This window comes from Aythya fuligula, chromosome 3 (genome assembly GCF_009819795.1).
Source record: "Aythya fuligula isolate bAytFul2 chromosome 3, bAytFul2.pri, whole genome shotgun sequence".
In the NCBI taxonomy this organism is placed as follows: Eukaryota; Metazoa; Chordata; class Aves; order Anseriformes; family Anatidae; genus Aythya; species Aythya fuligula.
This window is the reverse complement of record NC_045561.1, coordinates 77,563,157-77,580,914: the sequence shown is the minus strand read 5'-3', so window position 1 is coordinate 77,580,914 and position 17,758 is coordinate 77,563,157. Positions and strand designations below refer to the sequence as shown.

At 35.4% G+C, this 17,758-nt stretch overlaps 1 protein-coding gene across 2 annotated transcripts in view; it reads right to left on the bottom strand.

The window, feature by feature from the left end:
- The window catches only part of NKAIN2 (sodium/potassium transporting ATPase interacting 2), a 595,502-nt gene that overhangs the window by 410,782 nt on the left and 166,962 nt on the right, over positions 1–17,758 (bottom strand). The window contains exon 1 of one of the 2 annotated variants that reach the window (XM_032185203.1): positions 5,238–5,276. The exons of the other annotated variant lie outside the window; for it this stretch is intronic. Coding sequence (XP_032041094.1) covers positions 5,238–5,243 — 6 coding nt within the window. The 5' untranslated portion in view covers positions 5,244–5,276. Of the gene's footprint in view, positions 1–5,237; positions 5,277–17,758 lie in introns of those variants that run through there. 2 annotated transcript variants of the gene reach the window in all.

Here is a 17,758-nt window from a genome sequence, read left to right as displayed (position 1 = left end):
AAAATGGGTAAATAACTTGACGTTTATACAGTGCCTTTCATCCTGAAGATTTGCTACAACATGCTTATCAAACTGTACACATTCAGCAGCACTGAAATACAGCCAATTTGGTGTGCAGCCCAGTGCACAAGAAAGCAAGATGAGAAGGAACTTATTTAACTAGGTACACCAGGGATAACTTATTTTTGAAACCTTTCCTGGGAAAGGTTCCTAGGAGAAGGAACTGCACATTTCAAAGTTTCATCCCCAAGGCTATCACAAAGACAATGGCAAAACAGGTTTGCATGTTTCCTGTCTCAGACAGACAGGCAGAACTGTGTGAACAGAGACTGCTTTCTAACTTTACTTCTGGACCACTAAGACCTCATTTTATACCAAGATGATGTCTAAACTATGGACCGACCTTTACAAGCCCTGGTGGTGCCAATCAGCTCATATTTGCTTACTAGTAAAAAATATCTAATTTGAAATCTGTATCTTCAGTGGGCATGGGTAATTCCTGTTCTATGGCCCACTCAATACACAGCTTCTCAGCTAAAATTCTGTGAAAAGAGAGGCAGACTTGTGATTCCAGGCCTAAACTAGTAAAACTAAAAATACAATACTTTGATGTCATACTAATACAGCAAATATAACCTAATTTGATTCACATTGAACCTGCTGTAATTCCCCCAAAGTTCATTTTTTAAAAAATTATTTTATTGCACAAAAATATGAATGCAAATATATGCATATATTAGGTATATAAACATGCACACACATTTAGTATGAGATACATTTTCAAGAAGTTATGAACATATACATGTAAAAGTAGATGTAAACCACAGACTGCCATGAATACAATAAGGACAAATGCATAATCTAAATAGGACCAAAATGTAGTCTGTCTGAATGATCGAAGATAAAGAATAGAACAAGGAAAGTGAAATTATGTAGTTGCTTGGTTAAGTATGTGCAGGAGATAAGACTGAATGGTTCCTGCTCCTGACCAGCTTCCACACTGGCTTATTTTTTTTATTTTTTTTCATCTTTATTTTGGCAATTGAATGAACTTCTTGGTGTCAAACTCATGTTTTCAAAAATGGAAACTATAAGTACAGCTGTCTGCATTAACATTTGAATAGTTTTGTTGTTTTTTTTTTGTTTGTTTGTTTGTTTGTTTGTTTGTTTTTCTCAAAGATCAACCTATGGTAATTTATTTTAGAGAATAACAAAAGAGTTTGGAGCTGTTGTAGAGGAAATGATAGCCATTCTCAGCAACATTTAGTTGCAGAAAGAAGTTTCCCAGTCCACATACGTCGTTACATTACCCCAACTTTTATGGCATTCCCTCTGAAATCTTGATGAGAACCGTGCTAAAGTTTCTCTGGTTTTGCTATATGGACTGGATGGAGCATGCACAAATCAAGGCTGTATACTTTTTTTCCCTCAGCGATCCCTCCTTGACTAATATCTGATCATGTGCATGAATGCCAGATTAAATATGATGAGTTTTCCTTGGCAAATGAATATGGATCAAAAATTTGTCAGTGCTTAAAACATATACTTTTTTTTGTATTGTGAGGGGGGCAAGGAAGTAGGAAGCTGGACCATTTCCAGTTCATGGTCCACTCTCAACTCCAGGTGCCATTTCTTCAACACCTGTAAGGAGAGAAATAAGCTCTGGGTAGGGACTTAGAATATCAAAGGTTATTTATAGCTATCTGATTAGCCAGTGAGGCTTCAGAGACAATACTTTACCTCCCTTCCTTCAATAAACCTCCCAGTCATTCATTAAAATTAATATACATTAAAAAATCCATTTAAATTACAAAGTTGAATTTGAGATGCTAAGAATGAATCCAGCTGCATAATTTAAATGTAAAGGATATTAATATGGTTTTTAGGAGCTCAAGCAAGATAGCATTTATCTAATATTACCAAGAAAATTCTGTTTTTACTTGCAATCTTATTTATGTGTTACGAGCACGAGGAATTTCAGAAGTGTCATCACTTGGCAGCTGACTATCTGATATTCACATAAAATATGCTCAGCTTGAAAATTGTCTTAGCTACTTGAGAACAGAGAGGTCCAGCCATACTCCCCTCAAGAGATGTGTTGTCCTAATGTGAAAGCACACCCAAACAGGATATCAAGTCTAGTTGTCACTAATGTAGCTGTTGTTGAAACCATCTGTTAACAGAACACACTCCAGAAAGCTTCTTTTGATGCTAAAAAAGCTATAAAAATGAAAGTCCGTCAAACTGAATTCTGCTTGGAAGCTTCAGCAGATGCTTCATCTGGGGAGTGCACTGCTACCAGAATTTTCAGACTCCCATGGTCAAGAAACAATTTGCAAGGGAAAACCAGAAAGCATATCAGCTCTACAAAATCTGGTCATCAGTGTCACAATGGGTTTTGACAAACTGAAAATAGGACTTTAACTTTTTCAAGCTCTATGACCTACAAATGGATACTGAGAGTTAGAAATCTGGCCCTGACTTAGTTTAGGAGTCGAACTTTGTGAATGATCGTTTTTAAAAAGTGCATTTTGAAATTAAAAGTTTTAAGCTGCAAGTTGATTTTTTAATTTATTTTTTCATTCATAAAATGTAATATATCCACTTTCTCAATGAATTATTTGGATGAAAAAGTCTGGAAATAGTTTCAGTCAAGTCATGTTCATTCTTCAATAGAAATATATATTTTTTAAATGCCTTGCTCCATAATGCAGATCTCTTTTCATGTTTTCACGTGATAATTGTGACAGCACTTTATTAATACCTTTCATGAAACCTAATTCAAGTAATTAGCTCTCTAGCTATTCTGTCAGTCAGTCTGTCTGTACCAGAGTTTATGACACCAGCATAGATGGCAATAACAAGCAAAACTGACAAAGATGTACTTTGTTCTTCTGCACTGTTATTAAAGAATGTAAATGTACAATTTGCACAAAGGATATAAGCAGCAATAGATGATAATTAGATTTTGCCTCGAACAGCTCACCTTTTATTCAAATGTTATGACAACTAATTTGGCATCAAGGCAGCATAAATGCTTTCCTTTTTGGAGAGCACCATATGGATTTTGTATTCTCAGAAGATGAGGGAATGGCTAGGAGTATATCTCCAAGGTCACATGCACTTCTATAAACATTACACTGCAATGTTTCAGGGGAATGAGTACAAGAGCCCAGCTAATTAAATAAAACAAATGAATCCATAACTGACACATTAAGTGCATACAAGTGGATCAACTTTGCCAGATGCTGAATGATTTTCATCAACAACATGATCAGTTTCAAATCTCCTTATCAGTTTGCAGCTAAGATTTTAAAATTTGAATCCAGAAGAATAAAATCAAATTTTCTTTTCTGAACTCTTAATTTACTTTTGCCTTATGGCAATAAAAAAAAAATAAAATATTACTTTAAGAAAATACCCTGTTACATTATGCAACACCAAAAGAGCTTTGCAGATGCCAGAAGGCAATTACCTTCCCTAACACCCTCTTCACCAAAATATAGTCACCAACGTCAAAGAGAAAGGTCTGAGAATATTTGTAATCACTTTCTTATTTTGTCCTCCTCCCAAAACATCAATTTCGGAGAAAAAATCTAACATGGCAATATCTTCTACTGATGCAGAATAACAGTCAGAGGAGAACTACAGTATCATGGGAGAACAAAACAAAAAGTACAAACCAATCACAAACTCAGATGTCATAGAAATGACAACAACTGCAATATTATTTATTGGGGTGAAAACCAGAATTTCTACCACAAATTCAAAATTTGGGAAGAAGTTAAGATGGATTAGCAAAGCATAGTATGAATAATTTATCAGTATAATATGGACACAAAAAGTGGAAATGAAACCCTACGCTAGCTCTGGTAAAGAAAGTATTGAAGTCTATGAGGCAGTGGCAGGACTCAGTCCTGGGTATTGTATACACATTTGGTCGGTCATGTTCACAAAAGGTGGGGCGTTTTTTTTCTTGTTGTTTTGTTATTGTTTTTAATTTCTAACATTGAAACATTTGTAATAAATGAAATTAGGCTAATATACTTTACCAATGATAGAATAATACGGTGAAGTACAATAATGACAGGCAGCTTTCCATTTCTATTGAAAAACTTTTAAGTAGCTAACATTTTGTATTGTTATACTGATCTCCCTGCTCCCCTCATCCCCCCCTTGCTCTACTTCCTTCCAAGTATATCTTGAACTGTATTTCTCCTGTATCTACCTGAAGATATGTGACTGCCTTATCAAGAAAACCTGTTCTAAAGGAATTTTTTGGATAGATTCTGAACACAGAACTGGTGTTTACTCATATGTGACTAATTAGGTATGTCCAGATCACAGCTACACAACAGTGAAATAAAAGCTTCCTGAATTAGAGCATTAGTCAACACTCACATACAGCTCAAGTGCTTTGTCACAGGCAGAATCAGGTGGACAAGAAAGCATCCACCTGCACACCTGCAGATGAATGCTTTTTAATTCTGGCTCTCAATATTAAGTATTTCTCCCACAAATGAAACAGTTGTTTTAAGTTAAACTTTAACATGGAAATATAGCACCGTTACATTAAACTTATTTAATTATACCCAATACTGCAGTAAGTACAAGTTAGAAGAGGGATTTCTAGTCTTTACAGCTCTGAAGGGCCTATATTGCAATACAGAGCAGAACATTAAGAATACTTCCCTTTGGAGATCTAGTATCATGAGTAAAAGAACACAGCTTGCCATGCAAACTTATCTTGTATTTCGAGTTCAAGGAAAGCAGACCCAGGTTCTTCACAAATTCACTGCTGATAAAAAATCAGCAAAAAATAGATTAAAAAAAAAAAGAAAAAAGTGGGGGTGTGGACAGTAAACCCAATGATACTCACTGGGACATCTGTTAAACTCTTGGCAACAGACAATCAGACAATCAAACCCTGCACGAGTACAGTAAATGCAAAGTACACCTCAAGTAAACACAAAGAACATTTTCTACATGGTAAAGATTTATAAACAGAGACACTATTCCTGCTTCTTGCAACTACATCTGTTTTCAGCTTATTCTGCTTATTTAAAGAAATACCACTAATGTTTTCAAGCCTAATAGAATTTAAAAATAGCAGCTCTGGGAAGTTGATCAACAATATCAACCCACATAGATATCACTCTAAGAATCTCTTCCTTTCAGACTATCTCTTTGATATGGATAGTACTTAACTCCTCAAAGTGACTCCTCAAAGACACTACCTTCATAGGCTTCACTGGTGACAGGCTGGAATCCTTCAATGAAACAAATCATTGTGTGATGATATCTTCTGTCAAAGAAAAAAACAGTAACAGGAAATATCATGTGCAAAGTTAAATAGCACTGTTGAAGAAAAATGTTGGAAAAGAGAAAAAAAAAAAAAAACTCCACTAAAAAAAAATGTAAACACTTACATCAAGAGTAAATTCTAAAAAATACACACAGCTATGCAAAACAAATCTTTTGACAGGAAGGACACATAGAATCATTGAATCATTCAGGTTGGAAAAGTCCTCTAAAATCACCTAGTCCAATCTTTAACCTAATACTGACAAGTCCGCCACTAAAACATGCTTTTCAAGTTCTACATCTACATGAATTAAACATAATTCATACACAATAATGCAACCAGCCTTTACTATCTTTTCTCTTAAGAAAGATTACTAGATGGTTAGACCAAAGCTGGTGGCAGAAGCAGAACTTCCTTTAAGATTAATATTCAGGAAAAAATATATATGACTGAACAGAACACTGAACACCTCAGTACAACTATCATATTCAGAATTACGCTGAGATATCCAATAGTAGCTAATGACATTAAAATATTTAAGAACTCTAATCCTGAGAGATCTGAAGCAATAGCTAAAATGAATTAATTAAACACATCACCGATGGTGTATGATATAGACCTTGGGGAAAAATAAACCTGATACAAATGAACTTGCTCCTCAAATTTAATATGCATATGCCTATGAGATCCTCTTCTACCCAATGTTATTTTCAAGATGTGAACCTTCAAAAGGCTTATGTGGAACTTACACCACAAACACAACATATATACTTTAATATATGCTATATACTTTAAAAGATATGACAAGCAAAATGAACTGGAGCAATTACATACCTAGATCTGTGCTAATATTGAAAAATATTATTAGAAAACTAATATAATATTGGAATAATATTTCCAATTATAATCAGAAAATTATGTCATGCCATAGATGGAAACAATCACAAATAAGATGCTTATACGATATTTGTAGCTATATTGATATAAATATTGCACATGCCAAAGAGAAGTAACCTCTAACTATTTGTCTATAGATACAATCTGATTTAGCACACCAAGAACAAATCTGTATTTCATCTGGTGTTGTCACCTTACTGAATAGATTTTTATGGAAAAATTTAAGGGAAAAAAATGAATATAACATATTACAAAAATACCATGTAACACTATGAATCACCCCACCAAAATAATAGGAAACTGTCCATTATGAAGGCAATCATGATATTTTCAAAACCAGTAATTAAACAGAAGGGTTCCTAAGTATCTATCTGGCAGGACTGGCAAAACAAGGAAGAAGGTGGTATGGCAAGAGGAATGCATGCTGCACAGGATGCATCTACATAATCCACTTAATGCACTGTAACACTTCTTTTCACTTGCAAATTGCTACAGAAATGCATTACATTCCATCTGTATTTTAGTTGTGTTATGAGCTCAACTGCACTTTGAAATGTACTTTAAATGAGATTGAAGTGCACTTGAAAAGTTTCTTTTTCTGCAGGTGAAACCAAGGCTGAAGTAGTAAGACAGTGTAGAATATCTCACATGCTATTTGTATACAGGGTGCCTTCCTCAGAAGTCCTCTCAGAGGTCCTCCAGAAGTGTACTCACCACACATGCATGAACTTCTGTTAGTAACAGTGTAGGCAATGGGGATGGTCATCTGGAATGGCCAATCTGCTTTGAATTGTCTGTTTGGTACAGATTAATCTTAAATACCTAAGTCTACCAACTAGCATCAACTTCATTGCCAGTAAACATAAACTATAGATACATACTCCTAGAACAGTAACAGAACATGGCATATTAAAATGCTGTCTTTCTTTCTTCATGCTGCACCAGTCACTACTGTAGATATAAATTATAGAAATTGGCATGATGGGAAATAGGACATGCATGGCTCCATTAACTAACAAAAAAGACATGACTTAATTTATGTCAATTATTTCCAAAAAGCAAACATTACTTTTGCCAGTTGTTATTTTCACCACTAACCATAACTGCTCTGAGATTTGGTGCTGTGATAAATCAGATTTCTCTTCAGTGATTTCATTATCACTGGCCTTTCTCAGTAATGGGTGATCAATTTCATTCAATCCTCTTCATTTGAACTTGTACTATTCTTCATCCAGGCATCCTTGAACAATTGTCTCACTCATCTCATCTCAAATCCAAATTTGCTGACTCAGCTACTAGTTGATAAGATCTCCTCTCAGACAGTTCTCCTTGTGAAAGTAAACAAACCATTAGACTTTTTTTCTGGCCATACAAGTCCAAACATTTCTTTCTAAAATCTATGTTTAAATGCTTTCATTAAAAATAATTAAAAATAAATAAATAAATAAATAAAAATAATGAAAAGTCTTGTCCTGTTGCAATTGTCTCCAAAAGATAAACTTCAATATGAAATTTGAACTCTCCCTGATAAATTTGCCAGGACTTTCTTTACTGTGTTGGGTAAGAACTGAGCCTATATACCAAATTTTCAACCTAAACAAAACTCCCTTTCCACCATAGCACTATTGTGTTTTTGTTGGTGGTCATGGTGGTTTGTCTTTTTCTTGCTTTGTTTCAGATATTAACTGAAAATCTGTACTGTTTTCCCATGATGCCCAGACCTCCCATGAATTACAAGTTTTCATTTGTCATCTTATGAAACAATGAATTTATCATCATCTGTGTACCTCATATTACCTGGAATTCCATGTACCTCAAATTAGTGGAAAATCTTGAAGCCTTATCTAAATTCTTCTACCAACTTTATCATTACCATCTGTGTTCAAGAAATGAAGTGGTATTGTGCATCCTGTTTTTACCTTTTTACTGACTGAAGCTATTTAGATAACATTGCTGCCACTTTTTTAGGTATCTTAAATTAAGGTTTATCTGATTCTTGAAGGACTCGTTTTAAGCCCTAAGCATTTTTATTATTCTGTATAGGAAGAAATCTCCTGAACAAAAGATGGTATTTTATAACACACACACACACACACACACACACACACACACAAAAAAAAAAAAAAAAAAGTTTTTATTATTACAGATGAAGGACTCCATTAGAGAGGCTGGTTGGACTCGATGATCTTGAGGTCTCTTCCAACCTGGACAATTCTGTGATTCTGTGACGTAAGAACATACTGGTGACCATAGCAAAAAATGTTGAGTATACAACGTCTAAAGGATGTTGAGATTATAAAGAACCAGAAAATTTTGTACAGGAACTTTGAAGGATTTTATCCTACCATCACATATATAAGCGAGCATTACTGACTACAAAATCATGTAAAGATGCGAAGCTTTTGAATGCCATCTCCTACACTTCATATTGATATCTGTGAACGATATTCAATTAATTCAGCTGTGTTTAAAAATAATTAATGATGCTTCTTTTCTGAAGTATGGATGGAACTACGTTAAAAGGTTTTAAATCATTAAAACTTGCCTACATAGGTGCATAGGTAGATTCAGGTACCTTAAATGCACAGTGACTTTGATCTGTCACAGATTGTAGTTTTTTGTTTGTTTGTTTTCCTACATCACTGCAAGTGCAGTCTGTTTAGGTACACAGAGAAAATAAAGATTCGTTAGAGGTTACTAAAGATGTTTATGAAAACATGTAGAAACATCAATTCACAGAAATAAACTAATCCTGAAGCCTTAGAAAGGAATCTCCCTCAGCCCCTGCATTGAAATATTTACCATCTGATTAGATTTCACTTCCTCCTCAGCTGTAATCTTTGTTTGGACCTTCCTGGGTCAATCCATTTAACTCTCAACACTACCACCTCTTCCAGAAAATGCTTTTAATTACAAAAACAACAGCATCAGCTTGAGCATAAATCCTCTCTTTATCCACTTTCTATCTGGTTACATACATTCTCTTGCCATCTCACTGTAGAGAAGGTCAGAAGAAGTAAGGGTAACGTTTTTTGTTGTACCACAATTTTCATTGACTAATATGCTTTCTTGATGTTTGAGATTTCAAAGCAGAAATACTAAATATATCTGGTAAACTACACTGGAACTTCCCAGGTACTGTGAATTCAAGTTTTAAAATGATCGCCTTATATCATTCTGCTCACACTGAAGAGTGATTTTACTTTGAATCACATGTTAAGGGAGAAAAAACAAAAAAAAAAAGTTTAACTACTAAAGTGAGTACTATTACATTAATCCTCTTGTCAGCATTTTGTTTTCCAAAAACAACTACTGGAGAAGAATACTCTATTTATAGACTATATTTTAAAACAATGTTGTCTCAATCAACTTGAATACTTCAAAATTTAATAAATCTGTCTTATTTGGCTCTTGTAATCACTAATTAGCAATTTTCTGCATTACTCACTCTTATGTTTTTACTGCAAGGTTCACAATTTGGGATGTTTAACTTTAAATGCCGCAGATTACATGAACTTCTATAAGAAAAATTTAAATTTTTATTCCAGTTGACCAGTGACAAAAAATCAGAATAAAATAAAATTTAAAAAAATAAATAAATCCACCAATCTTTAGTCTATATGCTTCACTTTATCAACCCACACTTCTAATAATTCCTTGTTAAAAAAATCATGGTTTTCAGAATCATGCTCAGGATTTTACATGATTTATTCTAGCTAGCAATATAGAATCGATGAAAATTTAGAATTCTTTGGCTGGAGTTTATAGCCAATTTCCATGTAATATTCTGAAAATTGTTGTCTTAAGTTTTAGATCAGTTTACCAAAGCCAATTCTGCTGGCCCTTACACTATGAGCTATATTGGATTTATGTGGCAAGGTTTTGGTAGCAGTGGGCTGCACGGGTGGCCTCTGTGAGAATAATCCAGCAGCTGCCCCATGTTAGATAAGGACCAGTTTCAGACGGCTCCAAGAGGTACCCACTGCTGGCAAGAGCTGTACCAACAAATAATGTTGTCTGTGCCTCTGTGAGAGTAGATTTAAGAAAGGGAAAAATAATAAAAATAAAAATAAAAATAAAAATAAAAATAAATAAAAATAAAAATAAAAATAAAAATAAAAATAAAAATAAAAATAAAAATAAAAATAAAAATAAAAATAAAAATAAAAATAAAAATAAAAATAAAAATAAAAATAAAAATAAACAAATGCTTTGACACAGCAACTGGGAGAGTGGAGTGAGAAACAGCCCTACAGACACCAAGGTCAGTGCAGAAGGAGGCAGCAAAAGACTTTCCGTTCCAGGCACCAGAGTAGAAGTTCCCCTGTGGAGAGGCACCCCTGGTGGAGGCACCCCTTGCAGCCCATGGATCACACAGAAGAGCAGATCTCCACACTGCAGCCCATGGAGGAGCCCCCAGTGGAGCAGATGGATGTGGCCTGAAGGAGGCTGTGGCCCATGGAGAGCAGGAGCAGGAGGTCTGAGAGAAGCTGCTGCCTGTGGGGGACCTGTGCTGGAGCAGTGTGCTCCTGGGGGTTGGACCCAGTGGTACAGAGCCAAGTGGGAGCAGTTCTTGAAGAGCTGCTGCCCATAGACAGTCCCCACAGGATCAGTTCATGAAAGACAGCACCCCTTGGGAGGGACCCCACATGGAGCAGGGGCAGGGAGTGACTGTGAAGGAGCAGTGGAGACAAAGCATTAGGGACTGACCACAGTCCCTATTGCCTGTTCCCCTGCGCAGCTCAGAAGTGGATGTAGAAGGGGGTAAATAAGGGGAAGTTATTTTCTGTTTGCTTTTAGTTTCTCACTGCTCTTGTCTGCTAGTGATAGACAATAAATTATATTAATCTCCCTATGTTGAGTCTGTTTTGCCCATGACACTAATTATTGAGTGATCTCCCTGTCCTTATCTCAACCATAGAGCCCTTTCCATTGTATTTTCTCCCCCTTTCTCTTTGAGGAGGGGGAGTGAGAGAATGGTTATGGTGGAGCTCAGATGCCCAGCAAGGTAAAACCACCATATGAACAAAATATCAAGGTACTATTTAAAGTACTCAAAATTATTCCAAATTGCAGGATTTGGTGGATTCAGTAGAATATGCAGGGATGAATTTATGGACTGTCCCATAAGTTGCATGTTTTGTGAAGGTTTCAAAAATTTTATGTTTTCCTCCTATAATTGAACAGCATATTCTTCTTAGTAAATAATTCTTTTCCCAATATTAAAAATATAAAATATATTAGAGGTTGAAGCTACCAGCCATCCACATGAAAAAGGCAACCTGTAAGCATCTGATCTGGGATGTGACATGAGGTGAAGATAACTATACTGTCTGACTTGCTTTAATCCTTGAAGGAAGCTTTTTGTGGTGTTTTTTTTTGGTTGGGTTGTACCTTCTCCTGGATGGGAAAAATATACCAAAGATAGTATAATTTATTATTAGCCTTGACTGTGTAATATTATGTGGGTCTGAGACACCTAGGAGGAACTATAGCGTTTCATCCTAATGCATCCTAATGCAATGTCTTTGGACAAATGTTGATGTTTGTGTTCAAATAAAATATGTTATACTAAAAATAGGAACACTGTGCAGCTAATGTCATCACTTCTCTACTGGAAAGCTGACCTGAAAGATTACATACTTGAGCACCCTTTTGACAGAGTAACCACACTGATGTAACTTGACAGCTAGTGTCATGAAAGGGAAAAGATCACCATCAACACATTTAATTTTTCATAGCTCTGCTTAAGTCTTCCATAGGATTCAATATATCTGAGGATAAGGGGGATTGTTTTCTTAAATATTGTGCTCTGATCAGTATTTTGCACTCTACTTGTGATTCAGGTCCCCGCTGAGTGAATGCAAATAAAGCAACATTCAAGTTTAGTCATGGTAGCGCTTTTCAATAAAGAGTAGCTGGGATGGTTTTGAACTAGACAAAACTCAGCAAGAATAGAAAGTGCTAACAGCTTCTTGCCAAGGGACTTTTCATGGCACAGTTATTTTGGTCTCTTTATTTAAGACTGAAATATCTTTTTTTTGCTAGCTGCCTAATGCTCTACATCTTCTTTAGAAAGCTTAATTTCTGCCAAAATACGTATACCATTTTCCAGCTTAAAGTGTCTCTGAATTATTAGAGCAAGATACAGTTTCAAAAGGTGACAGAATGTCTTTACTAACAAAACTATAGCTCTCTGTCTTTTGTGGTATTATTCACCTCTCTCAATGCTTTGCAGTTGGAAAGAGCATAAGGGAACTCTTCGACCCTGTGCACGTCTGCAGGTTTGGAGCAGGACACACTGCCTCTATTAGAGCTCAGTGTGTGGGAGGTGAAGGTTTCTGTATGCAAGTAAAATGTACAGTTCTTTCTGGCTTTACCCTCTGAAGCTTTATACGGATGTTACATTTTCCTGGTTTTAGCTCAATTGCCATTCAGCAAATGCAACCTCACTAGTTTTGTAGCGTGTGGGAGTCAGCATGTGTACCTTATCTTGTCTTTCTATCACATACAAGGAGGATATTTTTAGCCTTCAGCACCTAATTAAAAAAGGTGAGGCTGACATCTTCTTCCATGCCTGTGCTAGTGGCATAGAGCATTGCAAATGACTCTCTGCTGGGCAGAGGAAAGGTGAGCTTTGTCTATTTTTTTGCTTCAATTACAGTCCCATGCTGGCAGCCAATTTATTCCAGTCACCGGACCCCTTGTTTTCCTACATCCAGTCCCTGGTTACAGACACCATAAGCTCTGCTGATCTGTGGCAAGAGCAACATGAAGATGAAACTTAGCCCTAACTGTTGAGAAAGAGGGATTAATGGCTAGGCATCAGGGGGATCGGAGGGGACTTTAATTACAACCCTCATACCCACAGAGTTTAACTCTAGCAATGCTGCATAATTCTGACATTCAGCCACATCAAAGTTTTATGATTAACAAACACTGCTTTTGTTCCATACATATAGCTGAAGAGTTTAATTAAGAAGTATAGGTTTACATGTATTTCCACCCCCAATTGCTCAAGAAGATAAGTTTTGCCGGATAATTTCTGAAAACAGTCCTTGTAGCTTATTTTTATCCCTATATTTAGTTAAGCCTATTTTTTATTTTGTTTTACCTCTCACTTTCTTAATATGCACAGTTATATTTTAACTAATGAAAATAATAGATTAATAATAACTACTCTTATTACAATGTTTTAGAAATTATTTGAAATGTTTAAGATCTAAATTTAGGTATAGGAAACTGTACTACATTGACTTTAATGATGGGATTAGTTTTGCATTGTTAACAGGAGTATAAGAATATTAAAAAAAAAAAAAAAAAAAAAAAAACATAGATGTTATTAGTTCAGTATATTGTAATTTGAAAGTGCTTTCTACAGAACATCTTTAAAGGAGTTGCTCATCAGCACCATGTTGCTACACAACCTGAAGTATATAATTTGCTTGCTTTAGAAAAAAGTGCCCTTGTTCTTGTAGGTCAAGGAGGTGTAATAACAATTAAAGTACTAAGAGAAAGCAACACAGTCTATTAGGCAGCTGCATTTAGCTTTAAAAAGCAAGAAGAAAATAGTACCTTAATAGAATCAAAGAATCAAGTGGGGAGGAAAAAAAAAAAAAAAAGCCTAAACAAGAGAAACAAGAGAAGGAAGATATTTCATGTATAAAAACCTTTAATATTATTGGGAATTATGATCACATGCACTAAAAGAAAAATCAGCAGAAACTGCTTGTAGTGATGAGAAGAGAGCTTCTTTTCACAAGTAAGACATGAGTCATTAACAGCTAGATGTTAAAAAGGAACTGAAGTGTTGTGGCAGTAGTAGTGATATTAGAGACCACAGCTAGGAGAACAATTAGGTTTCTGCTGTTAACAATAAACATCCAGGTAGCTGTGAAAGACACATAGGCAGTCTATGAGAAAGGATGGAGTGCTGTAGTGTTCCCTGAATTTCCTGTGGCCATTGGGCCAGCACAGGCACCAGCCCCTACCACCCTATGTAACTTTGTTACAATTATCAATTGTAACAATTATTTTATATAACAATTATATTATAAGATAATTATCTTATGAAGAGGCAGGGGAGGAGAGGACACTGATTCCTAAAAATACCTCCAATCAATATAAAGAAACTGTCCTTTCCCTTAAGTCAGTATTTTAAGCTAAAATTCAGATTCATCAGCGAAGAGAAACACTGAAGAAATCAAACAGATACTTCTTACTTAAATTCAGCTCTCCAAGAGAGACATTTATTCTGACCTAGACCTCTGGGCTCCCTTCACAGCCAAGAGAAAGCAAAAGACACCTCTACGGGGCCACTGATTCAATGCAATCAATTCAAAAAAGTAAAAGTCAGATGGGTGACTTCCCTCTGGAAGGTTCTTAGACAAGCCTCAATGCAGTGACTGTATTTCTGTAGAGGACTGTTTGCAGGGGTTAGCTTGAAAGAACAAGGTCCAAGAGTTAAGTATTAACAAAACAAAAATGGGTACTAAAGTTAAAAGGTATTTTCATATTAGCTCATTTTTTTTTCCTTCCCTCTTGCAAGAAATATAAAGGAGTCATAAAACTAAGCCAAGCTGTATTAAAATATAAAATTCTTGTACCAATACAAAGTTCTACATGGAAAAAAAAAAATAGATGTACTTCCTTTATGATCGTCTAGAAAACAGTGGACACTGGAAATCATCAGAGGTTCAGTGCAATGTTTGCTTCTTCTGTTACATAACTCATTGTCATAAAAACTTCCTGAAATGTATACAGAGAATGATTCTCATTCAGGGGTGATTTCCCTCCCATATTGACCATTATTTCCCTCCCATATTTCCCTCCCATATTAAGTCCTCATGCTACTTTGAGGAGAAGGAAGTTATTGTTTTCTTAAAATTTGTAAATAAATAAATAAATGAATAAATAAAATCCCTTTGTAATAGTGCCTCTTTTGCTGATGATTATATTTGGTTAAAGTTTTTAAATTGATACTAGTCAAAAAGCCTTAAGCTAATAGTGAAAGAAGATTCAGGTAGACTTCAGACTAGATATTAGCACAAAAATATTACGGATACATCTGGCCAGCAGCAGTAAGGATCTTCCAGAAACTAACACATCAACTTTATTTGTATTTATCTATGGATTTTGCTCAGGCTAAGCATTCTGAACTGGTAGTTGCCAATCCCTGAAAGAGGGGTACTAAGGCTGGTATTTCAGGCTACCGAAATATGTATGCTGTTCACTCATTCTCCCCATTCTAATTATGAGTAATTGAGTAATCCATGCTCAGTCTCATTGCACTGTCCCCCCTGCATCTTATTCATGTATACAAACTTTAACCTATAGCATAATTCAGGCAGATTTAAACTGTAGTGTTTTATCTGCAATGCTGTGGAAAGCCAGCAGTTAGCACACATGCACAACAGGATAGACTGTGGCTGTAAAGTTCCAACCTGTACCAGGAGATACTGGAGAGACTGCCCCAGAAATGAAGTCTTGCTTGATCCTCACAGAGTGCTGGGTCAAATTGAACAGAGATAGAAGGACTTTGAGCCTAATGTCTTACAAGCACCCTAGCTTCCAAAGTCTAGATGGGAACACATTGTTTCCCAGAGTAAAATGGATATTGGAATGGTGAAGTGGGCAGCCTTGGAATTGCCCCACCATCTGCACCTGCCTGAAGGGCACAGCCAGGATCTGCTGAGACCGCTGCTTTGCAGATACTTTTCCCAGCCTCTCTAATCTCCTCTTTGCAGGTTGCAGCACCTTCAGAAGAAAAGTGCAACGGGATTGCTAAGAAGTACTATGGTACAAACACAATACAAATAATGATGCTTCACCTCAGGAAACTATTCTGTAAGGTGAGATTTCAGCCACAGGCTTCCTGGCTACTAAGCTCATCAGTTTGTCATCAGCATTATTCTCATCCTAAATCCAAAACACAGCACTATGCCAGCTATGAGGAAGAAAATTAACTCCATCCCGTCTGAAACCAGGACAGCAATAAAACAAAAAGCCTTCCTGCCATGCCCCTCCACGAACCCTACAAAGGTGATTTAACTGCTTCTGTCTGCAATCATTAGAGCAAGAAGGAACACAGCTCTATTTAATTTGTTGCAAGCAAAAATTGAACAATGAATTTTTCCAAAGAGCTCTCAAGCTCTAAGAATGAGAGAACATTTATCTTTTAAGTGTAGTGTGCATGGAATCCCTGGAAGGATTATAAAAAATAGCTCACAGTTCCTATTAGTTCAAGTTTGTTTGATCTAAAAACATTTATAAGAACTATATCTAGAGTCGAATTTTCAGTGCACTACCAGTACCCTAAGTATTTAGAACATTCACAAGAACATAATTTTCCTCAGGTTTCCAGATCCCTTTTTTTTTTTTTTTTTCCTTTTTTTAAGTTTTGAAAAATATTTTACCAAATAACTGTTCAAATTGATCCTAAATAGCTTACAATTTCAGAATGGGTGAGCTGTTTAGTTAGTAACCTTTAATCTTATGTGCAACTACACATTGAAACATTCATCTGCTTTCAATTCATGCACGCAGAGATCATCTTCCACTAGTTTGGAATATTTGCAATTTAAGGTATATTACATTACAGTAAGCAAAATTCAGGCAACTCTTCCTTATGATATAAACTATGATACAGCTTAACAAATGAAAGAGATTGTGGTAAATATTGATTAAAAAGAGAACATTGTACAAGACTTTTCAAGGAATGTCTGTGTGCTTTCTATTATATAATTCTAGATTATTTTTCTATGTCCACAGTTTAATTAGACAAGTAATATTCACCTCCATAAGATGTATAAATATACGTATTTTAAATAAGTGATATGCAAAAAATAATTATAATATCCAGAGATTTATCTTTCACTAGAAGTGCCTGCTTCACAGTTCTTTGGATGTCACTGATGTGCATTATATTTCAATTGCAGTTCATTTGTTTGTTCAAGTATTTATTTATGGGAACTTTATTTCTTTCAAGATAATCAGATATAAGACATATTAAATGTCATGAATATTCATAGGTTTTCAACCCACTATAAATAGTAATCCAGCAACCTGCCTACATGAAGTAAAAGAGATCTTAAATGTGAATTATAAACAAGAATGTATGCGTGGTTCATTACTTCTTTTGACTTAAATATGCACACATTTAGCCCAGCCCATTCATGTTTTTATTTTAAAACCTAGTACGTAGTACCAAGTTTACTTTGAAACCTAGTACCACCAAAAGAAGAAACCTGCCTACCTACTTAACCAGTGCAACAGGCCACAGCATAAAAGTAATAAAAATAATATCTACAGAACTAGGATCCAAATCATCATCAGTAGAAACACATCTAGCAGAATAAAATAATAGTAATAAAAAAATAAGCTACCCCAGTACTATATACTTACTACATACATACTATAGTAGTATGATTACCAATAGGAAAAATTTCTTGCACCATTGCAAAATCCATTCCTTGACTTAAATAAACTCATTTTTGTATTATTAATACACAAATTAATCATACAAAACAGCACTACACATCTTTATCTGAGATTTCT